The 18,975-nt window shown below is 44.6% G+C and overlaps 1 protein-coding gene across 2 annotated transcripts in view; it reads left to right on the top strand.

Annotated features, from left to right (window-relative positions):
• Nucleotides 1-18,975, top strand: part of stard9 (StAR-related lipid transfer (START) domain containing 9) — a 39,259-nt gene extending 20,284 nt beyond the window's left edge. The window contains exons 14-32 of one of the 2 annotated variants that reach the window (XM_061082516.1): nt 24-98; nt 1,116-1,295; nt 2,133-2,184; nt 2,634-2,759; nt 3,197-3,279; nt 3,489-3,550; nt 4,043-4,236; nt 4,450-4,930; nt 5,081-11,698; nt 11,946-12,149; nt 12,241-12,424; nt 12,883-13,029; nt 13,204-13,303; nt 13,531-13,697; nt 13,824-13,888; nt 13,994-14,196; nt 15,037-15,116; nt 15,848-16,006; nt 16,743-18,975. In XM_061082516.1, coding sequence (XP_060938499.1) covers nt 24-98; nt 1,116-1,295; nt 2,133-2,184; nt 2,634-2,759; nt 3,197-3,279; nt 3,489-3,550; nt 4,043-4,236; nt 4,450-4,930; nt 5,081-11,698; nt 11,946-12,149; nt 12,241-12,424; nt 12,883-13,029; nt 13,204-13,303; nt 13,531-13,697; nt 13,824-13,888; nt 13,994-14,196; nt 15,037-15,116; nt 15,848-16,006; nt 16,743-16,844 — 9,282 coding nt within the window. In that variant the 3' untranslated portion in view covers nt 16,845-18,975. Of the gene's footprint in view, nt 1-20; nt 99-1,115; nt 1,296-2,132; nt 2,185-2,633; nt 2,760-3,196; nt 3,280-3,488; nt 3,551-4,042; nt 4,237-4,449; nt 4,931-5,080; nt 11,699-11,945; nt 12,150-12,240; nt 12,425-12,882; nt 13,030-13,203; nt 13,304-13,530; nt 13,698-13,823; nt 13,889-13,993; nt 14,197-15,036; nt 15,117-15,847; nt 16,007-16,742 lie in introns of both variants that reach the window. The other variant, XM_061082515.1, reaches the window with a different exon arrangement.

Below are 18,975 nucleotides of genomic sequence, written 5' to 3'. Positions count from 1 at the left end.
TTCTACCTCTTGACTGACAGCAGCGCAATCCCAGTCCGTCCCTGAGTGATGAGAGGGATGGAAATCTCTCTGACATGGTGCTTCAGAACGAACTGAAGGTAACGCAGGGTCGACACAGACGGCTGCAGCTGGCTGCTTTCATACCAATGAATGTTTTCCAAAGACTCTATGACAGATATTCCACAGAACAGAGATTCAGGGCCCCGTGTAATAAGTTGCATTAAACCCTGATAGACTGATTTATCTCCAAATACATTGAACTGCCAGATGGGGTCAGGGATACAGAGGCAGAAGTAGATTCATACAAAGTACTGTACTGAAAATGTTCTATTGTGGGGATTTGTGGATCAAACCTTGATATCCTCAGTGAATCACTTGAAATAGATTTTTGCATTTCATTACGAACCCTTAAAATGTACATCAGGAGCCTGCCATGTTGCATCACCATGTTTCTACAGTAGCCCAGAACAGACAAACCAAGCACTGGACCCGGAGAGCGCCTTATGTGTTTTTTTACGTTCTCTTAAACTCACTGTAGTTTCTTCTACACGTGGGGAAAATTAGGAGTTTAAGGGGCGAATATTTAGTTGATTGCTGCTCAGAAATTATCCACTTTTTTTGAAATTCTATTTTATTTAGAAAGGCACATTTCCATCACATATATTAAATACAGCTGATTTTGTTTTATGGACCTAAACTACTCCAAGTAGGAACAATAACAGAGGTGAAGAGAACACAAAACACAAGTATATTCAAATAAAATCAGATCTAACTGGTTTTACATACTCAGTCCATTTGGTCCAGATCTTATAAAAAATGTCTTTCTCGACCTTGAGGGAAAAAGAGATCTTTTCCATAACATAAATCTCATACACAATTTCAATCCATTCATCAATGGTGGGAGGGGCCACTTTTAACCATTTCCTCGTGACACATTTCTTACTAGCTGCCAACAGTACAGGGAGCAGTTTTTTGTCTTTTATGTTCCACGTTTCAAACAATACATTGCCCAAAAACAATGTTTCAGAAATTGGCCACTTTTTATCCCCCTCACTAGTCTATTCACCTCTCTTCATGATCTCCCTTCATCCTTTTCACCCTCGTCTCCTCCTCAGGTGCAACAGCTGACGAAAGACTGGTCCGAGAGCTGGGGAGACAAGAAGGAGCTGCTGGAGAAATACAGCGTGGACATCAACAGGGAGCGGGCCGGCTTCCTCATCAACTCCCTCGCACCTCACCTGGTCACCCTCGATCGAGATGTTCTCAGCACCGGGGTCGTCATCTATTACCTCAGGGTAAGAGAGAAGTGGATATGTGCATTTATAAACAGATTCTAGTGTCTTGTTTTGTTTTTTTAGGCTTCTTTGGCCATTTCTGTATGATGTGCACATGCTGGTGCAGGTAGCTCGAGCTAATGTTAATATTAGTAGTGTTTGTGTTGCTGCAATTTTCCTTTTGCTCTACTTTTCCCAAAGTCGCTGTGTTTGTCAGCCGTCTAGAACAAAGCCTAAAATCTCTCTTTTTTTCTTGTCTGCTAGGTTCTTCCCTCTCCTCCTTCTATTTCTCTCTGTTCTGCTAGAAAAACAAAACAAAAACTCTTGAGAAAAGGTGTGTTTCTACTTCCTACTTTCTTTTTAACTTTTACTCTCCGACTGTCCTGTCGATCTCCCGTCTCTGTCTGTGTGTGAATGTCTTCTGTGATGCGTGGAGCTGGGTTGGATAAGAGGCTCTTAGTTCTGAGGCTAGAACTCGGGGGAGCTCGAGACGCCCTGATTCTGACAATGACAAGCTTACCCTCAGGCCTGACAATTACACTGTTTCCTGCACGTGAAGAGCTGAGGCCACCTGGGAGCACATGTGGTCCTGACACCGTATAAGAAGCTTTTAATCCCATTCGATAAGACTTCAAAGTACACAAATTGTTTGTTTTTCTGTCAGAAAAATGGAGGATTAGCAGGAAAAGGACAATAGTACTCTTAAGACCATTGTGTTAAATGTTTGGCATTATATCTACTGCTGTTTTTGTTTTGAAGATACACTGAATAAAGATAAAAGTGTGCATCATTTGCTTTGTGTTGATGTTTTGTGTTCATGTGGATTTTGTATTTACATGTTTCTTTCTGTTGTTGTAGGAAGGAGTCACTCACATGGGACCTCAGAACCAGTGTGAAGAGCCACAGATAGGTAACAGTTTTTTTGCAGGATTTGAGTTCAAGTTCATTTCCTTATCCAGCTGCAAATATTCACTCTCAGATTGTGTAATGCGATTTTTTTGTTGGTTGTGAACTGTTATACAGTACAAGAGTGGGAATCCTCAAAGCCTCTTACAGGCGTGTATTATCCCAGAGTAAACATGCAACAAAATGTGACAGCTCTAGACAATACATGCAGCAAAAAACACAAGATAAAATAGAAGATTCAGGTCAGTAACTTGCCTGTCACACACAAGAAATGCACTGCATTGTAATAGTGAAGTGAGAGTGCATAGTAAAACATATTATGTCTGAAAATGGCTTGTTAACTTTGCATTAAATGCTGCATTGAGCACTGAATACACTCAGCAGTACAGCAGCTGCCTCGGGAGAGCTTTCTAAATCGGTATGTGTGATTGTGTTTCTGTTTCCCGGCTCTAGTTCTGCAGGGCGGTGCGAGCTGTGAGATTGAAAACCGTGGAGGTGTGGTAACGCTCAGACCTCTGTCAGGCTGCTGCTGCCTGCTCGACGACACAGAGATCACCGAGCCCTGCCGACTGGCTCAAGGTCAGCTCCTGTCCACTGCATGTTTATTTATTGTTTTAACCCTGCACGAGACACAAATTGGATTGTTTTATAATGAAATGAAGTGGTCGGGGGCACGTTTTAATATTTGATTCCAGCTTCTATCGATTTTTATGTCGCACTTATTTGACAAACAACACGTACCTTTTCTTATTTCAACATTGGGAGACTGCTATTGTTTATAGAAGTTTATCCCCGAGGCAACACTTGATAGAGTTGAAAGAGAAAGTAATAATTTGTACGATTTCAGTTCTGGTTGAATTGCTGCGTCTCTAACAATACGAGACTGCAGAGTTTAAAATGACACATGTATTGATCACCTTCTAAATAATTGTTTTTGCCGTGATGAAACACTTATGCCTTCTTTGAAAATCGATGTAGCTTTACTTGTACCAACGAATCTGTGTCTCTGTCTCCAGGGATGGTGATCACCTTGGGAGGAGTGCACAGGTTCCGCTTCAACCATCCGGCAGAGGCAGCCGTCCTCCGGGAGCGCAGGCGGGTAGGTGCTGCTCAGCTGAAAGTCAATGTCGCGCTCCTGGTTGAGGTGGCAATCATTGTGATGTTAATGATGAGAAGACAATACTACAACGTCAGTCATGCACAAAATGAATACACAAACAAGAAAGATCTGTTTTTACAATAGTTTCAGGGGTGATTGTTTCTTTTCTGGTGAATTTAATCTGTGCATCTCTTGTCTGTTGTTCTCAGGCTAGTGAAGGTGGCATGAACTGCACCTACATTGACCTCTGCCCCTTGACCCCTGACCACAGGTAAACAAGTCAACAAGAAATAAAGTTGCACAACAATACAAGTGTTTCATTGCTGTGTGTCTGCGTGTGTGTTATGTGCCGAGACCTTATTCTGCCAACTCAACGCATACATATTTGATCAGAGGTACATGTGTTGTACCATGGTTCATGCTGTAGAAATAGGGCAGTACTTCATGCTTCATGCTTCATTGCATGTTTTCCTTCAGCTGGTGCAGATACCATGCGTTTCCATTAGCCCCCACCGTCTCGAACAATCCCAGTGAGCTGTGTACAGGACAGGCACAGTAGTTGCTTGGTTACTGCTCAGACGCTGAACTGAAAACCCACAACAGAAGCTTCTTCTCTAAACCCAACACTCCATCACCAAGCTGCTATATTCTAACCTCAAATGTAGCGTCAATGCTTTTTTTCTGATTTCCTTTTTTCTAACTCTTATTTCATCATAGTGTCTCAGTCTGTGTTTCATCCTGTATCTTTGTGGCTGTATTATAGTGTCGAGGAAGCGAAGCTCCAGGAGCAGCTGGGTGCCTGTCTCTCCGGCTCCGAGGAGCCGACTGTGAGGCAGCTTGTGGAGGAGCAGCAGCGCTACGTGGAGGGTTTGCGACAGGAGATCCAGGCCGCACAGAGACGAGCGGAGGAAGGGCTGGAGAGGGAGCAGGCTCACCTTCGACAGCAGCACGCGGAGAGTAAGTGCTACACACACCCACATGTAGAAAGTTGTCTCCGCTGCTTATGTAGATACCAATCAAGTTTCAAAATCCAAGTAGAGAATCTAGAGAGAGAAAACGAATAATAAAGTGCAACAAAAACTACTTGAAATCCAGTTTATTTGATAAATACGAGTGTGTAAATGTTTTCCATCTGCTCAACATTCCTCTTCTTGTTTCTTTATCCAATAGTCCAGCAGTGGATTATACTAGAGAAACAACGTCTGACAGCTTTCACGCAGAGAGTCACCCAAGAATCTGGAGTTCAAACAGACTTTATCCCTGAGTCTCTCCTGGGGCGGCTCACAAGCCGGACCCCCGAGGATCAGGAAGAGCCGACAGTGCTCCGCCCCTGCCAGGTGGTGAAAGCCAGGAAGAAGGCGGTGCAGGAGGAGCTAATAAAGCATCACGCCCTTTATCGTGCCGAAAGTCGCATCCGTCGGAAAAGGCTGCAGTACCAGCTGGAGAGAATTGCCCGAAAGCAGCGTCTATTGGAGGCTAAGAGGGAACTGCAGCAGCTGGAAAAGGCTCTGCCTCCTGGACCGGACAGCCCGGAGTCTCTTGAGCAAGTGTCCCCCTCAAACCTCAGGGGACAGCATTTTGTTTCTCGTAGACACTCATTCTCAGCAGATGTCCTGTCCCGGCTCTACCCACAACACACCCCCATCTTCAGGTGAGCACGTAGAGTAAATTAGAAAACCTGTCGAGTTAGTTGCTGCTGAACTATGAGGGGCTAATGCTATAGATATAGATAGATATTCTAAGGCTCTTTTGGTTGCATTAACTTATATTTTTTTATATTTTCCTTTTCTCTACTCCACAGACATTTCCTGAAGAGAAACCGACCCACAGACCTGACTTCGGATTCCATCGGCAGCAGGAAGTGGTTGTCAGATGAGTGTCTTCCTCGAGAAAGAACTCAAAGCTGTTCTGGAACAATCTTCTCAGGAAAAAGGCCGTTGTGCCGGAGTCGGTTCACCTCCTCTGAAAACATCAGACAAACTTCCGGTGAGGAACCACAAGCTCTGCCGTGTCGGGATCGGCCTGAGAGAAAACCTCTGCTGCCAAACCGAGATCTGTCCTTTAAAAACCGATCAGATCGGAGCGCAACAGTTATCTTGAAGTCACCGCTTGGAACTGCGGTGCCAGTCAGCAAAGAAAATATACACGGGTCCACAACGGACAATCCTGGTTCTGAAACTGTCTCTTGTATGACTGGGAGAACCCCGTCCCTCACACCTAACAGTGGACTAGACACCATCAGGAAATCTTTCTCTGGTTCAGTGGGACCCAGGTTAAAAACAGCTCTGTCCAAAGTGTTCAGAAAACCACCGTTGGGTGCGAATGGAGGACGAGGCCTCAAACCTTTGGGGAGGATAGCGAGCAAATTTCACTGGAGACAAAAAAGAGACGGGATCCTAAAAGACGGCAACATGAGCCGAAGCCAATGTGCCATCAAAGCAGCCGTCTCCTGTGAGGAGCTCGACCAGAGGAGTCGGTTTGACGGCTTCAGACAGAGGCGATGGCACAGCACCGAGGCCCTGGTGAAAAAGACGTGCCGATGGGTTGAAAGGCAGCAAGAACTGATCGGATGGGATGAGGAGCAAGAAGAGAGGGATGAAGGAACGTCAGACTGCGAGAGCCTTTTCTCTCTCGACTCGCTGTCCTCTGCTTATGTGACGGCTCTGGCGGAGCAGCTGAGACAAGAGGAAGCGCAGAGCGGAGCAGAAAGTGAAGACTCTCAGATGTCTGAAGACTCTTTGGCTGTGGAGAGGAGTGGGAGAAACCTTGCAATGGAGAGACTTAGCCGCACAGTGGCACCAACTTACTCTCTGGTCCCGGATTCTTCTGTTTTACCGATGTGGCACAATGGTCAGAAACCCCAGGTAACCCCAGTGGAGGTTTACCCAAAATCAAGATGTAAAGGTGAGATTGGTGCAGAAGGGAATCCTCCATTTAAAACCCTGTTAGTTGCAGATTCCAGAGGCAAAGACACTACGCAAAAACTGACTGAAGACTCTGGTAACATAGAGACCAGTTTGACCGACAGCCCGCGCTCACTGAGCAGCTACAGCTCGATGGAGCCTGAACACGTGCTTCTCACTGACGCCTGGTCCTCCACTGATGCAGGAGACAGTCCCAGGATTCTAAAGGATTCCCTGCCTTCCCAAAGAAAAATGGTGTTCACACAAGTTGAGAGCAGCAGCTACACCAGCAGCAGCAGATCCAGTCTGACCAGTATGAACCTGTCAGACTCTCAGAGCGGATACAGAAGCTGTAGCTCAACGTCCACCAGCGCTGATGGTGTAAATGCGACAGTGCAGAAACGCAGAACCACGGTTTCAGTGGAGTTTCAAACAACAACAGGAGAGCGAGCAGGGCCACAGTCTGAAAATGTGGAACAGGCTGTTATAGATACTGAGAGTCCAGCAACCTTACCCACCTCGGATCGGAGCACTTCTCTGTCCCACACTGGGATTCTTTACACTGCACAAGCATCAAACATGCATCAGGTGGTTAAAGATGCACCTGCTGTCGTAGCTGGTGATGTCACTATGTCTTCTGACAGTGAAATGAGCCTCTCGTGTTCCCAATCACAAACAAATTCCACGACAAATCCTCCTATTCAAGGCCAAGACCTGAAGAAGGTCTCTGAAGCTCTGAGTTCCTCCAAACCTTCTACTGAAGACGATTCACTATGCAATCTGAATAGAACAGAAACTTTTAAAGATGTACAGCACTATGAGCCTGAGAATACCAAAGATATATCACTGTCCAGGGATGAAACCAAAGGATCTGAGCAGCATGTTGCACTAAACCAGGAGCTTGTTAAATCCACTTGTAAAAATTCCAGGAAGAGAAACAAAGAGCAACAAGATGCTTTTATTGGCAGCATGAAAATTCCAAAAAGGAGCAACAGCAGCGAACTGGTAACGTTCTGCTCGACACCAGTGGGCAGCCCGGAAGATGCTTTGCTCGATGACAATAACAACGCTAATGACTTTAAAGAGGAGCGATCTGCGGTGGAGACTGAATGTGATTCTGCTTGTGCTGAGGGAAGAGACAAAGTGGCTTCAGGAGCATCTGCACTTTCTGTGCCCATGAACAGAAAAGTTGAACCCGTGTTTGCAGACTCTAAATGTCGGCTAACAAGTAGTGAGAAAAGTTCCCAGAGTGACTTCTCGGTGGGAGACAGAAAGGAAGACGAAAAAGGAAACGTAAGAATCGAGGAGGTAGTTGCAGGAACTCGAGGGATTAACAGAAAGCATGCATTCAATGATTCAGATGCTATTTGTAGTGCCATTGACCTGAGAATCTCCGAAATGGTAAAAGAGAGAGTGAGGTTGTCATTGATCGGTGGTGATGGTGAGAGAACGAGCAGGAGTGAACGCCTGAGTGCTTTAGCGTCATGTGTAGGTAATTGTAGTGATGGACATGCATCGATGGAAAAACAGGTTAGAGATGAACAGAAGGATCAGGTGAGAGAGAGAAACCTCAGTGGACGTGAGTCAGTGGAAACCACACGTGACCTGGAGAGAGATGAGCTCCTGGCATCAAATCTGTCAGGTGAATTGAGAGAGAGAAGTAAGAGCTTCATGCTTAAATCCACTAAAGTGACACTAAAGAATGGCCGAGCTCGTAACTTTCCTGACGGGACTTTAAATAAACCAATAAACAAGGAGGCCTCTCCCAAATGCAGCGACATCCAATCACATCTGACACTTACCAGCCACGAAGAGGCCGAGCCCTCTGGAAAAAACATTTCCTCAAAGAATGATTCTCCTTCAGCAAGAAAACATATTGATTTTCACAGGAACACTCTGCAGGAAATTGCTCCATCTGAAGAAATGAATGATGTCGGTAAACAAAAAGTGACTTCCCATCGTAATTCTCCCATGAGTGACGTGAAGAGAATGGACACACAGAGTTGCTCCGATGCTCCCACTGTGGATCCAGATAACCCACAACTTCAACAAACACACAACGAAACACCATCAATAATCAGTGCTGCCTGTGTATCCGTCCGTTTGGAAGCTGTCAGTTTGGAAAGTGCATCTAGTGCCGAAGATAAAAGTCATTATTCATACAAACAAAGCTCACCAAAGACGATTGGCAAGCCTCACTCGTATAGTCCCGACAGATCTGGAGATACAACATTTTCAGTTGGAGGTCGTCTTCTGTTCAAGCCACCCGATCCAAACAGGGACCAGAATACATCCTTTGATGAGAATGCCACGACCAAAGGGATTGCTGTTACTCCTGGCCAGGAGGAAAACGTTGAAGCGGAGACCACAACAGGAGGGAAACTGTCTGTCCCATCACAGGATCAGTTTAACTGTGCAGATCGTTTGGCTCGGGCTTGTGAGAGCAAAAAGAATCACAACAAGAACCACGATTTATCAAATCCACAGAGCAAATGTGATAAATATACTGAAGTCCACAGTAAAGGAACCCGTGTGTTGAAAAATCGGTCTGAAGCACCGGTTCCAGAGATCTCGGCTGAATTAAAACATGACAAAAATAGTTGTGGCTCCATTCAGCCTCCGCTCAAAAGACCACAGGGAAATATTGTCAAGAATACAAATGGCTCTGGATCTCTCGTGTCCAGAGAAGGTGATGTAAACACATCCTGTGTTACCCAAGGTGACTCAGCCCTTCTGTTCAAAAAGACCAAGAGGTTCCGAAGGTCTAAGACCCAGACTCATCCTACCTCTTCCTCTGAGTCCTCCCTGAAGTCGTCAGATGAGGATGAGGAGGATGACAAAACTACCAGAGCGCATCACAGCCGACTCTCATCTAAATGGGTCAAGCTTGCCACACAGAGTCACGGTAAACAAGACGTTAAACAGCCTAGAAGCAACGCTCCAGATGCTTCTATGTCAGTATTAGTAAGCAAAACTAAAATGAAAGGTTGTTCTGCTGGAACTCCGGGTAAAAGTGAAGTGAAATCGAATAGAGACTACGGCCAAAAGAGACAATCATTACCTCCTCAAGCAAAGTCACAAAAGACAAATGCAGAAAGAATCTTTCCAAGTGCAAAGAAGCCACTGACGCCCCAGGACTCCCTTATGCATTTCGCCTCAAGTGACATCAACCCTTTTGTTCACCAGTGGCAAGACGACGACTCAGACCAGCACTGCTACAAGAACCCGTCGTTCGGGAGCGCCGCGGACCTGTCCTGCAAATCTCCTCTTCTGAACAGTGCAGAGAAACGCATTACAAGGTGCTGCAGTGTGGACAACGGTCTGAACGGCCAGAACTCTCCTTTCAATTCCCACCTCAGCACGTACGCCACCAACAAGGGGCTGTCCAGTACACTGAGCAGCATAGAAGACTATAAGGAGCCTGGAAACCAAACGTCTCCGCCTGCACCCGGTCAACAGATCGATCTCCACAGTCATTTAGCCAATCTGACAGTGAGCAGCAGTTCATCAAGCAACTATGCTCCGGGTGGTTTTGGTGCCAACTCCAGTCACGTGGACGAAATTATGTACGTTTACTCCTCTGAGAAAGAATCCCAGGTAAAGAAAACACCGGCCCAAAGGACGAGGACGAGCGAACATGGCACTCAAACAGAGCATGGGCTTCCAACAGTGAAATTTATTAAAAGCTGTAGTGGTCCAATAAGGAAAGATCGTCACAGACGGAGCAACACCGATGAACCTGCGACACGGAAAACCAAGACGGACATTAAAGAGTCTCCTACGTGGGTCAGCATGGAGAGCATGTCGGCTCACCTCTCCAAGTTGATCGACAGCACCTCAGATCTGCTGGGAGACGTCCAGGAAATGAGGACAGGTGAAGTCAGCTTCAGGTCCACTCCGAGGAGGAGCTTCAACTCGTCAAACCTCAGCAGCTCCTGTGGTGAGTCTGTCGACTGCACCACGAGAGACTGGTCTACTCAAACGGCTGTAGATGTTGGGATCCAGACAGAAAAGCTTTCCACACCAGCAGAGGAGGAAGTTGCCGTCCATCAGACGCCCGGTGAGAAGTCCAAACCTCACGAGATCAACGTGATAGTCAAATTGATCGGTTCTGAGGCCGTCAGTGTGTCTCGGGAGAAGGATGTGCACTGCGTGGTGAAAACAAAAGCTAACTCGGACGAAAAGATGCAGAGCCTGCCTGACATCATCGGGCCTAAAACGCCTCCTGGGAAGATTACAGCTGAAAGACGCGTGAGATCGGCTTCTTCTCGAGTCTCAAAGCAAAGCAGGCCTGAGGCTCCGTGCCATAAAAGTGCTGCAACTTCTGAAATCCTCCGAGGATCCTCAAGAGACCAACAGAATCACAGTTCGTCTGTGAGAAATGATCCTTCACCGTGTTCAAAGAAACTGGCCACGTTTAAAGACCGTGCATCATCTCCCATTCTGACTGTGGGAGCAAGATTACGTTTGAAGCAGAGAGGGAAACAAATAACGTGTCCCTCGAAACATGTGGGTGGGAAAACAAGCCTCGCTTTTGAGGAAGATGGACGAAATGTGTCTTCCAGCAAACAGTCAGCCTGCACATCTGTCTCAGGCAATGTGCAAATGTCCACATCGGATTGTGATGTTTCATCGAGTCAGTCAGAGTCCGTGTGGCTTGAGAAGGGAAGTGAAGTGAGCTGCTCGGGTCCTGAAGGATCAGATAACTGCTCTGCAAGCCACAGTTCCTCACTGGATAGATATGTAACGACCTGTAAAGACAAGGAGGACACACATGCCAGCTCAAAAAGACAGATGACCTCTCTTCAAACAAGGACGTCTAAAACAGGTCAAACTGTGAATCACATCCGTCCTTTAAAAACACAAACTGAGCACAAACAGCAGGTGACAGCAAGACATGGAAAACCATCAGGCTACACAAGACCTGTTGTAGACTCTGTGGATTTCTGCATCGATTCCTGCGACTTGTCACCAGTCAGCGACGGGACTGTTCATCTCCAAGAGGACGACATGGTGTCACTGGCTCCCAGTGAGTGCAACACAGAGGTGCTCCTGAGCATTAATCCTGTCACCAGCGTGTCTGTACGTCCAGACCACCTCATGGACCCAGAAGACCTGCCCGTGCACAACAAGTTCAACAACTGGTCGGGCATCCACCCGCAACAATCCAAACACCCGAACAGGTTGGACACATCGCTCGGCAACGACCACGAGCGGAGCAGGAACCGTCCCGAATGGGGGGAGGTGGAAAGTTGCGTTTCAAACTCCACAGAGTCTGTGGAGACCAGCGGCCGACGGGCCAGAGAGATAGAGAGGCTGCGACAGGAGAGAGAGCAGGTGATGGCAACGGTCAACCTGAGCATGAACACCACACCTCTAACCGTGGAGCTGACGGAGGCCAAGCTGCATTATGGGCTGGGAGAAACCGACACGCTGCTGAAGATGCTTTCCCCGAGGTGCAGAGACGAGCTGGAGCCACGGACGCCTGCTCCGACTAAACAGCAGCTGTACGACCGGTGAGAAAACACACGATCCAATTAACATTTATTCTGATGTGATTAAAATTAGGCCTGTGGATTGTTGGAAATATTCTGTTAGGGTGGCCAATATGATGCTTGAGTTTTGGGCCCATTATTAAAGCAATGCATTTGATCCAATAACTTAAAAAACCTTAAAAATTATTTATACTTCAAGATAATAAATGTTGAAAAATGCCCTGTCTCGCGATGTTTAGATTTCTATCTTTCCAATCCTTCCCTTCAGACATCGGAGGAGTATCGAGGGTTTGAGGCAGGAGAGGGAGGATCGGCTCCAGACTTACCGCAGAGCTCGCAGTCTGAGTCCCAGCAAACATCCTCGCTACTTTCCTCCAGAGGCTGCGTCATCCTCCAAAGTGTCAGTCGCCACGACCTGTCGCCCTAATGAGCTCCTGCAGCAGCTCCGCCCAGAGGTGACGGACAGCACCAGGTACAATACTGGGTCTCCAACAAGAATAACAAAGCAGATTGGTGTTTTTTGAATTCATTGTAATGTCTACTGAATTTTCTGCTGTATTCAGAACACCAAATCCTCCAAGAGGAGAGGGCCAGTGTCCGTCTGACATTGAGCAGCTGTTGCGTGACTACGGCCGAGCCCGAGAAGAAGCCAGGACCGAGATTGCGAGGGCGAGGGAGCGACTGAGAGAGAGAACTGAGCAGGAGAAGAGGAGGCTGCAGCAGCAGGCCTCGTCCCAGGAAGCAAAGGTCAGTTTATGGCTCAATATATATGTAATTATATCATAAGTATCACAAATACTTCGGTTCAGACCAAAGTTTTAGTTTAGACCGGTGTCACAACGTTTTTTTATTTGCTATTTAATTTCTAATCATGTAGAAGAGAGAAAAACATCAAATTCTCACAACTGACAAGTTTGAACAAGTAATTAAATTGATTTCCAATAGTTATTTCTTTGGATTTTTTGTATTAGTTAACACAGAATATGTTTTTCTGTTTTTCATTTTTCCTGTTTCAAAATCATTTACCAAAAAAATAGATTAAAAATAATAATTCTTGCAAACACAAATTGGCTTGTGTTTGACAAGAAATAAAAACAATCAATAATTCATATTTAGAATCAGTATTTTCAGTGTCTCTCAGTTATTTCGTGACATTGCAGTATCGCAAATAATTTAACCAGCATCTCCATCATTGTCTCGAGCAGGACGACCTGAGGCATCGGACCAGAATCAGTAACAGCACCTTGTGCACCGGGTCGAGCCTGAGTCTTTCCTCTGGACCCACTTCAGGGTACAACAGTGGCAACACTGTTCAGCTACAGACCAGCAACAGACCAGTTGTGACTGGACAGGTCAGTACACTAATGAAACGGAACATATGAAATACACGAGATGTAAGAACGTACAGCTGAAAATCCAAGAATGGAAAATGAATGATTCTGGATGATTTGTAAAAAAAAACAACTCTGCTCTTTTTAAATTGAGAAAAACAGAGGGAAACTGTCAATGTTACTATTTCTGCTCAGACGACAGGGTTCCAGGATGAAGGGCTGAAGGTCAGGACACGTCCTCCTGTATGTGCCCCCCCGAGTGTGAAGACACAGAGAGTCTGGCTGTCGGCCCAGGGTAAGAACTGAACAGTGATTCACTAAAGCCAACGATACGTGGGCAGAACAAGCATCTGAAGTGTCCTCAAAGTATCAAACACAGAGGATGAATGGAATCATTTTAGATTTAGAAACATAGTCCAGATCTTTATATTATTCCAGATAAATTAGAAAATAGTTAAATTTGCCTGTGTCTGATTTAGTTTTTGCTGAACGTACTCTGCTCACATCCATGTGTCTCATTAGATGTCCGCCATGACGCTTCTATCACCTCCTTTGACCCCCTGATGACCTCATCTCCATCACCCGCCACTGGTGCACGCCAACGCACCGCCTCCTTTGGCTCCGCCTCTTCTATCTCCACGGCCTATCAGGACATCACGTCCATTCTCCTTCGGCAAGCTCTATCAGAGGTAAAGGCGACTTTCAGACAAGTCATTAAACGTTGAATTCATCGATTGTTCATCATAATGAATCCAATAATCATCTCTCTCAGAAATCTTTATCTGGTTTAATAGTAATGTTTTTTTCCTCCACAGGTGCGATTGGCTTCAGCCAGAGATTTGACCAACCTGGTGATGGGCAAGGCCACAGCAGACTGGAGGTGATTCACTAATTTCAACTAAAACATATAGATCCTGTGGTTTGGGATTATAAATATCACAATATCACTCCAGTTTGCTCATATGTTAAATTTGTGTTTGTTCAGGTACCAAGGAGAAGAGCGTGGAATCCAGGCCTACTACAAGCCGTCCTGCAGCCCGTCCGTCCATGGGTTCCTCGGAGCTGTGGAGCTGGACAGACCCGTGGACAGAGTGTGGAGCGTCATCTGCCAACTGTCCAAGAGCCACATGTTCAACCAGTCCGTTCGTTCTGTCTGGACCCGACCACTAGATGACAGCACTCAGCTGGGTGAGTTAACTTCTCTGCTTACTATATATATCTTAAGTTATCATAGGGAAAAAACAGTCGTATATTCTGATACTTTTTATTTGACTTGACTTTTTCCATTTTTAGGCATTTGACATTATTTGATTACATTTTCCCAATTAACCAGGTTTTATATTGTTTTATTTCCACTCTAACTGAAGTGAAGGATCTGGATACTGGTCAGAAATCCCAGTTGATGGTCGCAGTCAGTTGCCAGTATGCAGTAGACATTCAATTAAATCTACTCATTGGTTAAATTATTAGTTTTATGAGATGTACGTTTTTTTGTAGGACGGTGAGCTGCAAAAATATTTAGTTTCTGCAAGAACTATTTATATTTTTGCCTGTGCTGCAGAAGTGTTTACATTTTACGGAGCCTGCAAATGTATTCACTTCACATTATGCATCCGCAGCCCGTAGATATCTTCAGTACAATACAGAGACTCATTCATCACTGACAAGTATATTCTATTACCATGACTCTATATTCACACCTGCACTGTGACGCATTTCATTTCTTTGCTGAGACTCTTGCTTGCTCTCCACAGCGCTGCTCAAACCTTTTTAGACTTTTACCAAAGTTTGTTTTGTGTCTATTGTTTGTTTGTTTTCATTCAGATTTATAGTTTATTATAGTGTTTCATCGTATCATGTTATAAAGACATGATTTATTTGTCTATTTTGGAGTGAGAAGGCTTTTTAATCTTATCAAGCAGTAAAGCTCTGCTCCATCACCTTAATTCCTTTGTATTTTATTTTAATTTAATGCTTTTAATAACCATTTTTTGACCAATCTAGCATCTTTTCCCTCTGTCTCTGTAGTTTACGTACTAACAGACCCGTCCACCTGCCACCTGAGTCAGCCGCGGGACTTCTGCTGCATCAGCACGGAGTCCAAGCAGGTAAGCACAGCTGCAGAGCGCCCAGCCGTTCCCCATGATTACTCAGAGTCGCTCTTCTGTCGGGTCCAATGAGCACTTGCACCAAAATCTATTTTCTCATTTACATTCATTGAAACCAGAATCCGAGAGTTCTGTCTTTTGGAATTAGAACCAACTTGTCTGGTTGCAGGACTCAGTCCACAGAACCCTGAATCTGCACAAAGAGCCGTTCACATGTTTATTCAAAGTTCGGTGAAGCTCGACTCGGTACGCAGAACCCAAAACTAAAGAATCAGTATTCGTGCTGTTGTGATGAACAACATCTTCTACATTCCTGAGTCCCAGCCACATCTTCTACAGGGCACTTGTCACCTTTTTATTCAAAGGGAATCAACAAGTGTGTCCATATCGAACCAAATCTGACCCTAAACAACGACACATCCAGTGTGAAGATAAAATGAACGGTTCTGGAGAAATGTGAGCCACTGGAATTACTAGATTACCGATTTAACAACAAACACTGTGGCTTGGAAGTTTTTCATCACAAAATGTAGAACACGATATTTTGATTTATTGCTAATACTCAGGAAAACAACACAGAGCATAAATGACAGCGACCCAGAGGCAGAGCCAGTGGAAGCTGTTGCTCGTCAGTTGGATGTCGGTGCACAGTTGTTTCTTGCCTGATCAAAAAGCTGAGCTTCCTGTTTTATTGATGATTTGTCTTTGCTCTCTCTCTCTCTTTGCCTCAGGGTGGCCTGTGTGTGCTTGCCATGCAGTCGGTGTTCGAGGAGTCTCTGCCTCGGCCCAGCGTGGATGCTGTTCGGGGGGAAATGATGCCCAGTTGCTGGGTCCTGCAGCCAATTAGACGCGGTGGAAAAGAATCCACCAGGGTCATCTACCTGCTGCAGGTGAGAGGCAGCAGCTGTAAACTAATCAGCTGGCTGAAGAACATGTGTACGTGTTGTGCTTAATGAAAACACCAGCGCATTTCAAGTGCCTGCAAAAGTACAAACTGTTTGATCACGGACAACAAAAGGATCCTCGCAGATAAAGGTGGATTGTGTGAACTAAACCTCTGTCCACACGATAGATAGACATGAAAGTATTATGGAGGATTTGAATCCCACTGTCAATACCTGGAAATCTAATTTAGAATCTGATGATAATTTCTTGCATTGTCATTCGTTCAGACATTCATTTATATTAATTGTAAAACTAGAGTGCCCCAGTTTGATCACTGCAGGCCGCCGGCCAACACCTACTCTGCTTTCACTTTACGGTTCACCGTTGGCAGGAAGCTTGATCTTAGGGAAATTGGCTGGAAGGTGATTAAATGTCGATTTTACGTTTTCTTTTGTTTTGGTCCAGAGTTGACTTTATCGTTGAAGATAATTGTTTAAATGAACCCATTCGATTCTGCCTTATGCAGTATAAGGCAGAATCGAATGGGTTCATTTAAACAATTGTCTTTTAGAAGAACTGTTTGCTTCATTTTCCATCCACTTACATGGAGGAGGTGGGGTTAATGTCCCCTATACATCCACTAGGGGGCGATCAGAACATTTCGCTCTCGCTTTCCAGCGGCTGTATGTGAATAATCTTTGTCGTATTATTTTGTTACTTACTCTTCCTCGCCCCCTTCAGGTCGACCTGGGAACTCCATCCTTCCCTTCCCGACTCTTGAGCACTGTTGCCAGGCGACAGGCGGCCGTCATCGCCGATCTTGACGCTTTCCTCGCTTCGTGACTCCGGGCCGACGCATGAAGACGCACCAGCAGTGAGCACTTAGCCCGAGGCCCCCCCCCCTCAGCACGGAGTTATTAGTCTGCGTTGGGAATTTGCACCTGAGATTTATTTACTTGACTTTTCTTCCATGAGCACTATTTCTATGTTGATTCCCAGTTACAGGAGTTGAAGCAGCTTTTTTTTTGTATGAAGGTTAATTTTTTTTACAAGATATTGAAACTGTATTTTTCTATTTGTACATGAATGCTTTTTACGAATCCTTTTATACCAAAGATTGAAGTCTTAAGGGAACGATTTGACATTAGCACGTTTAGTGTGTTGCATGTAGGTTTCGACGGATTCATCGAATCACTCATTTGATGAAATAGCTTCATAATTCTCTTATAACCAGATAAACACCAGCTATTTAGATTGTTTCAGTGTCTATTTAGCTGTAGGTGTCATTTAATTCCTACATTGAAGAGTGTAACCACAGCCAAATATGCTCAAGTCGAGGTCAAGACCATATTAGAGTTAGTAAATGGTTAATTAGATATAGATATATATTAGTGTCCGTCCATATCACTTTTATCTATCTATGGCTGATAAATGCAGCCGGGTTGGAAGTCATTTCAGAGGGCAGCATCACTTTGTACCAGATCTTTGCTCAAGCAGTTTATGCAAATACTTTATTTTAACCTGTTGGTGTTGACGATAAGAGACATTTTCCAGAAGCTGAAACATTGAGGCACATTTATGAAGGAAATTATTGAATTTTGGTTTGAAACTCTCTTTTGATATGAAAAAACCAACAACACCCGAATTCACCATATGAAGGAAATATTTGCAAATATTGTTCAGCCCTGATTTGTGTTTGAACTTCAAATGTCCTTCAGATATATTAAGGACTTTGCAAAGATTACTGGTGAAGTAATTGTAAGATTTCATTGTTCAATAAGGTGGAGCTTTATTTTCTATATGCACGTTGGTGGAAGTTCCACTAAGATTTAAAGGAAGGTTTAAATTTAGGTACATGATTTGTACCAATTTTAAAGTTATTTTGATACAAGAAAGTTAAAATGTAAAGTTCACAACCCCAGTAATATTTGTACATTTAGTACATTCCCTGATTTATGTATGGGAGAAAATAGTGGTAAACTGAAGGAAGCGAAGGATTATTTATTTAGTCTTAGACTGTTATTTTAAGCGTGTGATTATCTGAATGAGCACTGCAACTTGTAACCACTTAGCAGCTTCTTGTCTCTGCAGACAATCTGATCCTGAAACAGTTCTGTAGCAAAACAGTGAGAGGACGAGTCTGGGACATTTTGAGGATTAAACAGGTCAAAGGGACAAATAGTCGTATCAGCGTCAACCCAGTGACACAGATTCAAGCCCAAGTGCAAACATGTGGCTCCCTGACCCCCCCGACCCCCTGACCCCCCCGACCTCCCCTCTGTACTTCATGGTACCCAAAATCTGCATAAGCTGAGTTTTAAGGGCTTTCGTTTCGCTCTCTCCTCTTTCAGACGTGTGTTGTATTTATTTTCATCCTCCTGCCCGCAGTTTGAAATACTGTTGAATGTGTTTTTTTAAAGTTGTCTTCTGCTGCTTGCACAGAGCAGCTTATGCATTTATTAATGTTACGTACTTTTTGTTGTTGTTGTGCGATGTTTAAAGAAAACTATGCAGAAGCCGATCGCCAGCAGGACGTCTCCCAGTCCTGCTGCTGGATCCAGACATGAAGCCATATTATTTACACTATTATTTACACTAGCTGAAGGTTCGCGACTGTTTCGCCTCACGTTTGAGACGACAGACGTTCCCGCGGCAACCAAAGAAAAAACAAAAAAATACAGACGAAGCGTGAACGATGACGACTTCTGTCCTGATTTCTGTTGTTTGTCTTTCTATGTATTTGAAAAAGTGCTCATTCGTTGTTATTTATGTTCTGATATTGTGTGTTAAATGTATTTTATTATAAACACTCTTGCTTGTTGTTGCTAATAAGTTTTCATCTGCCCTGTGTGTGTTTTATTGGAATGAATACAACATATTTTCAAGTGAATCGTTATTTTTCCCACTTTTTGAACTGATCTCTTGTTTGTTTATGTGAAGACGTGTTGACGGATCGGAATCAATAATGAATCTT

The sequence above is a fragment of the Limanda limanda genome, chromosome 12 (genome assembly GCF_963576545.1).
Source record: "Limanda limanda chromosome 12, fLimLim1.1, whole genome shotgun sequence".
Classification (NCBI taxonomy): Eukaryota; Metazoa; Chordata; class Actinopteri; order Pleuronectiformes; family Pleuronectidae; genus Limanda; species Limanda limanda.
Note: the sequence above shows the minus strand (reverse complement) of the source record. Positions and strands in the feature narration are given on the sequence as shown.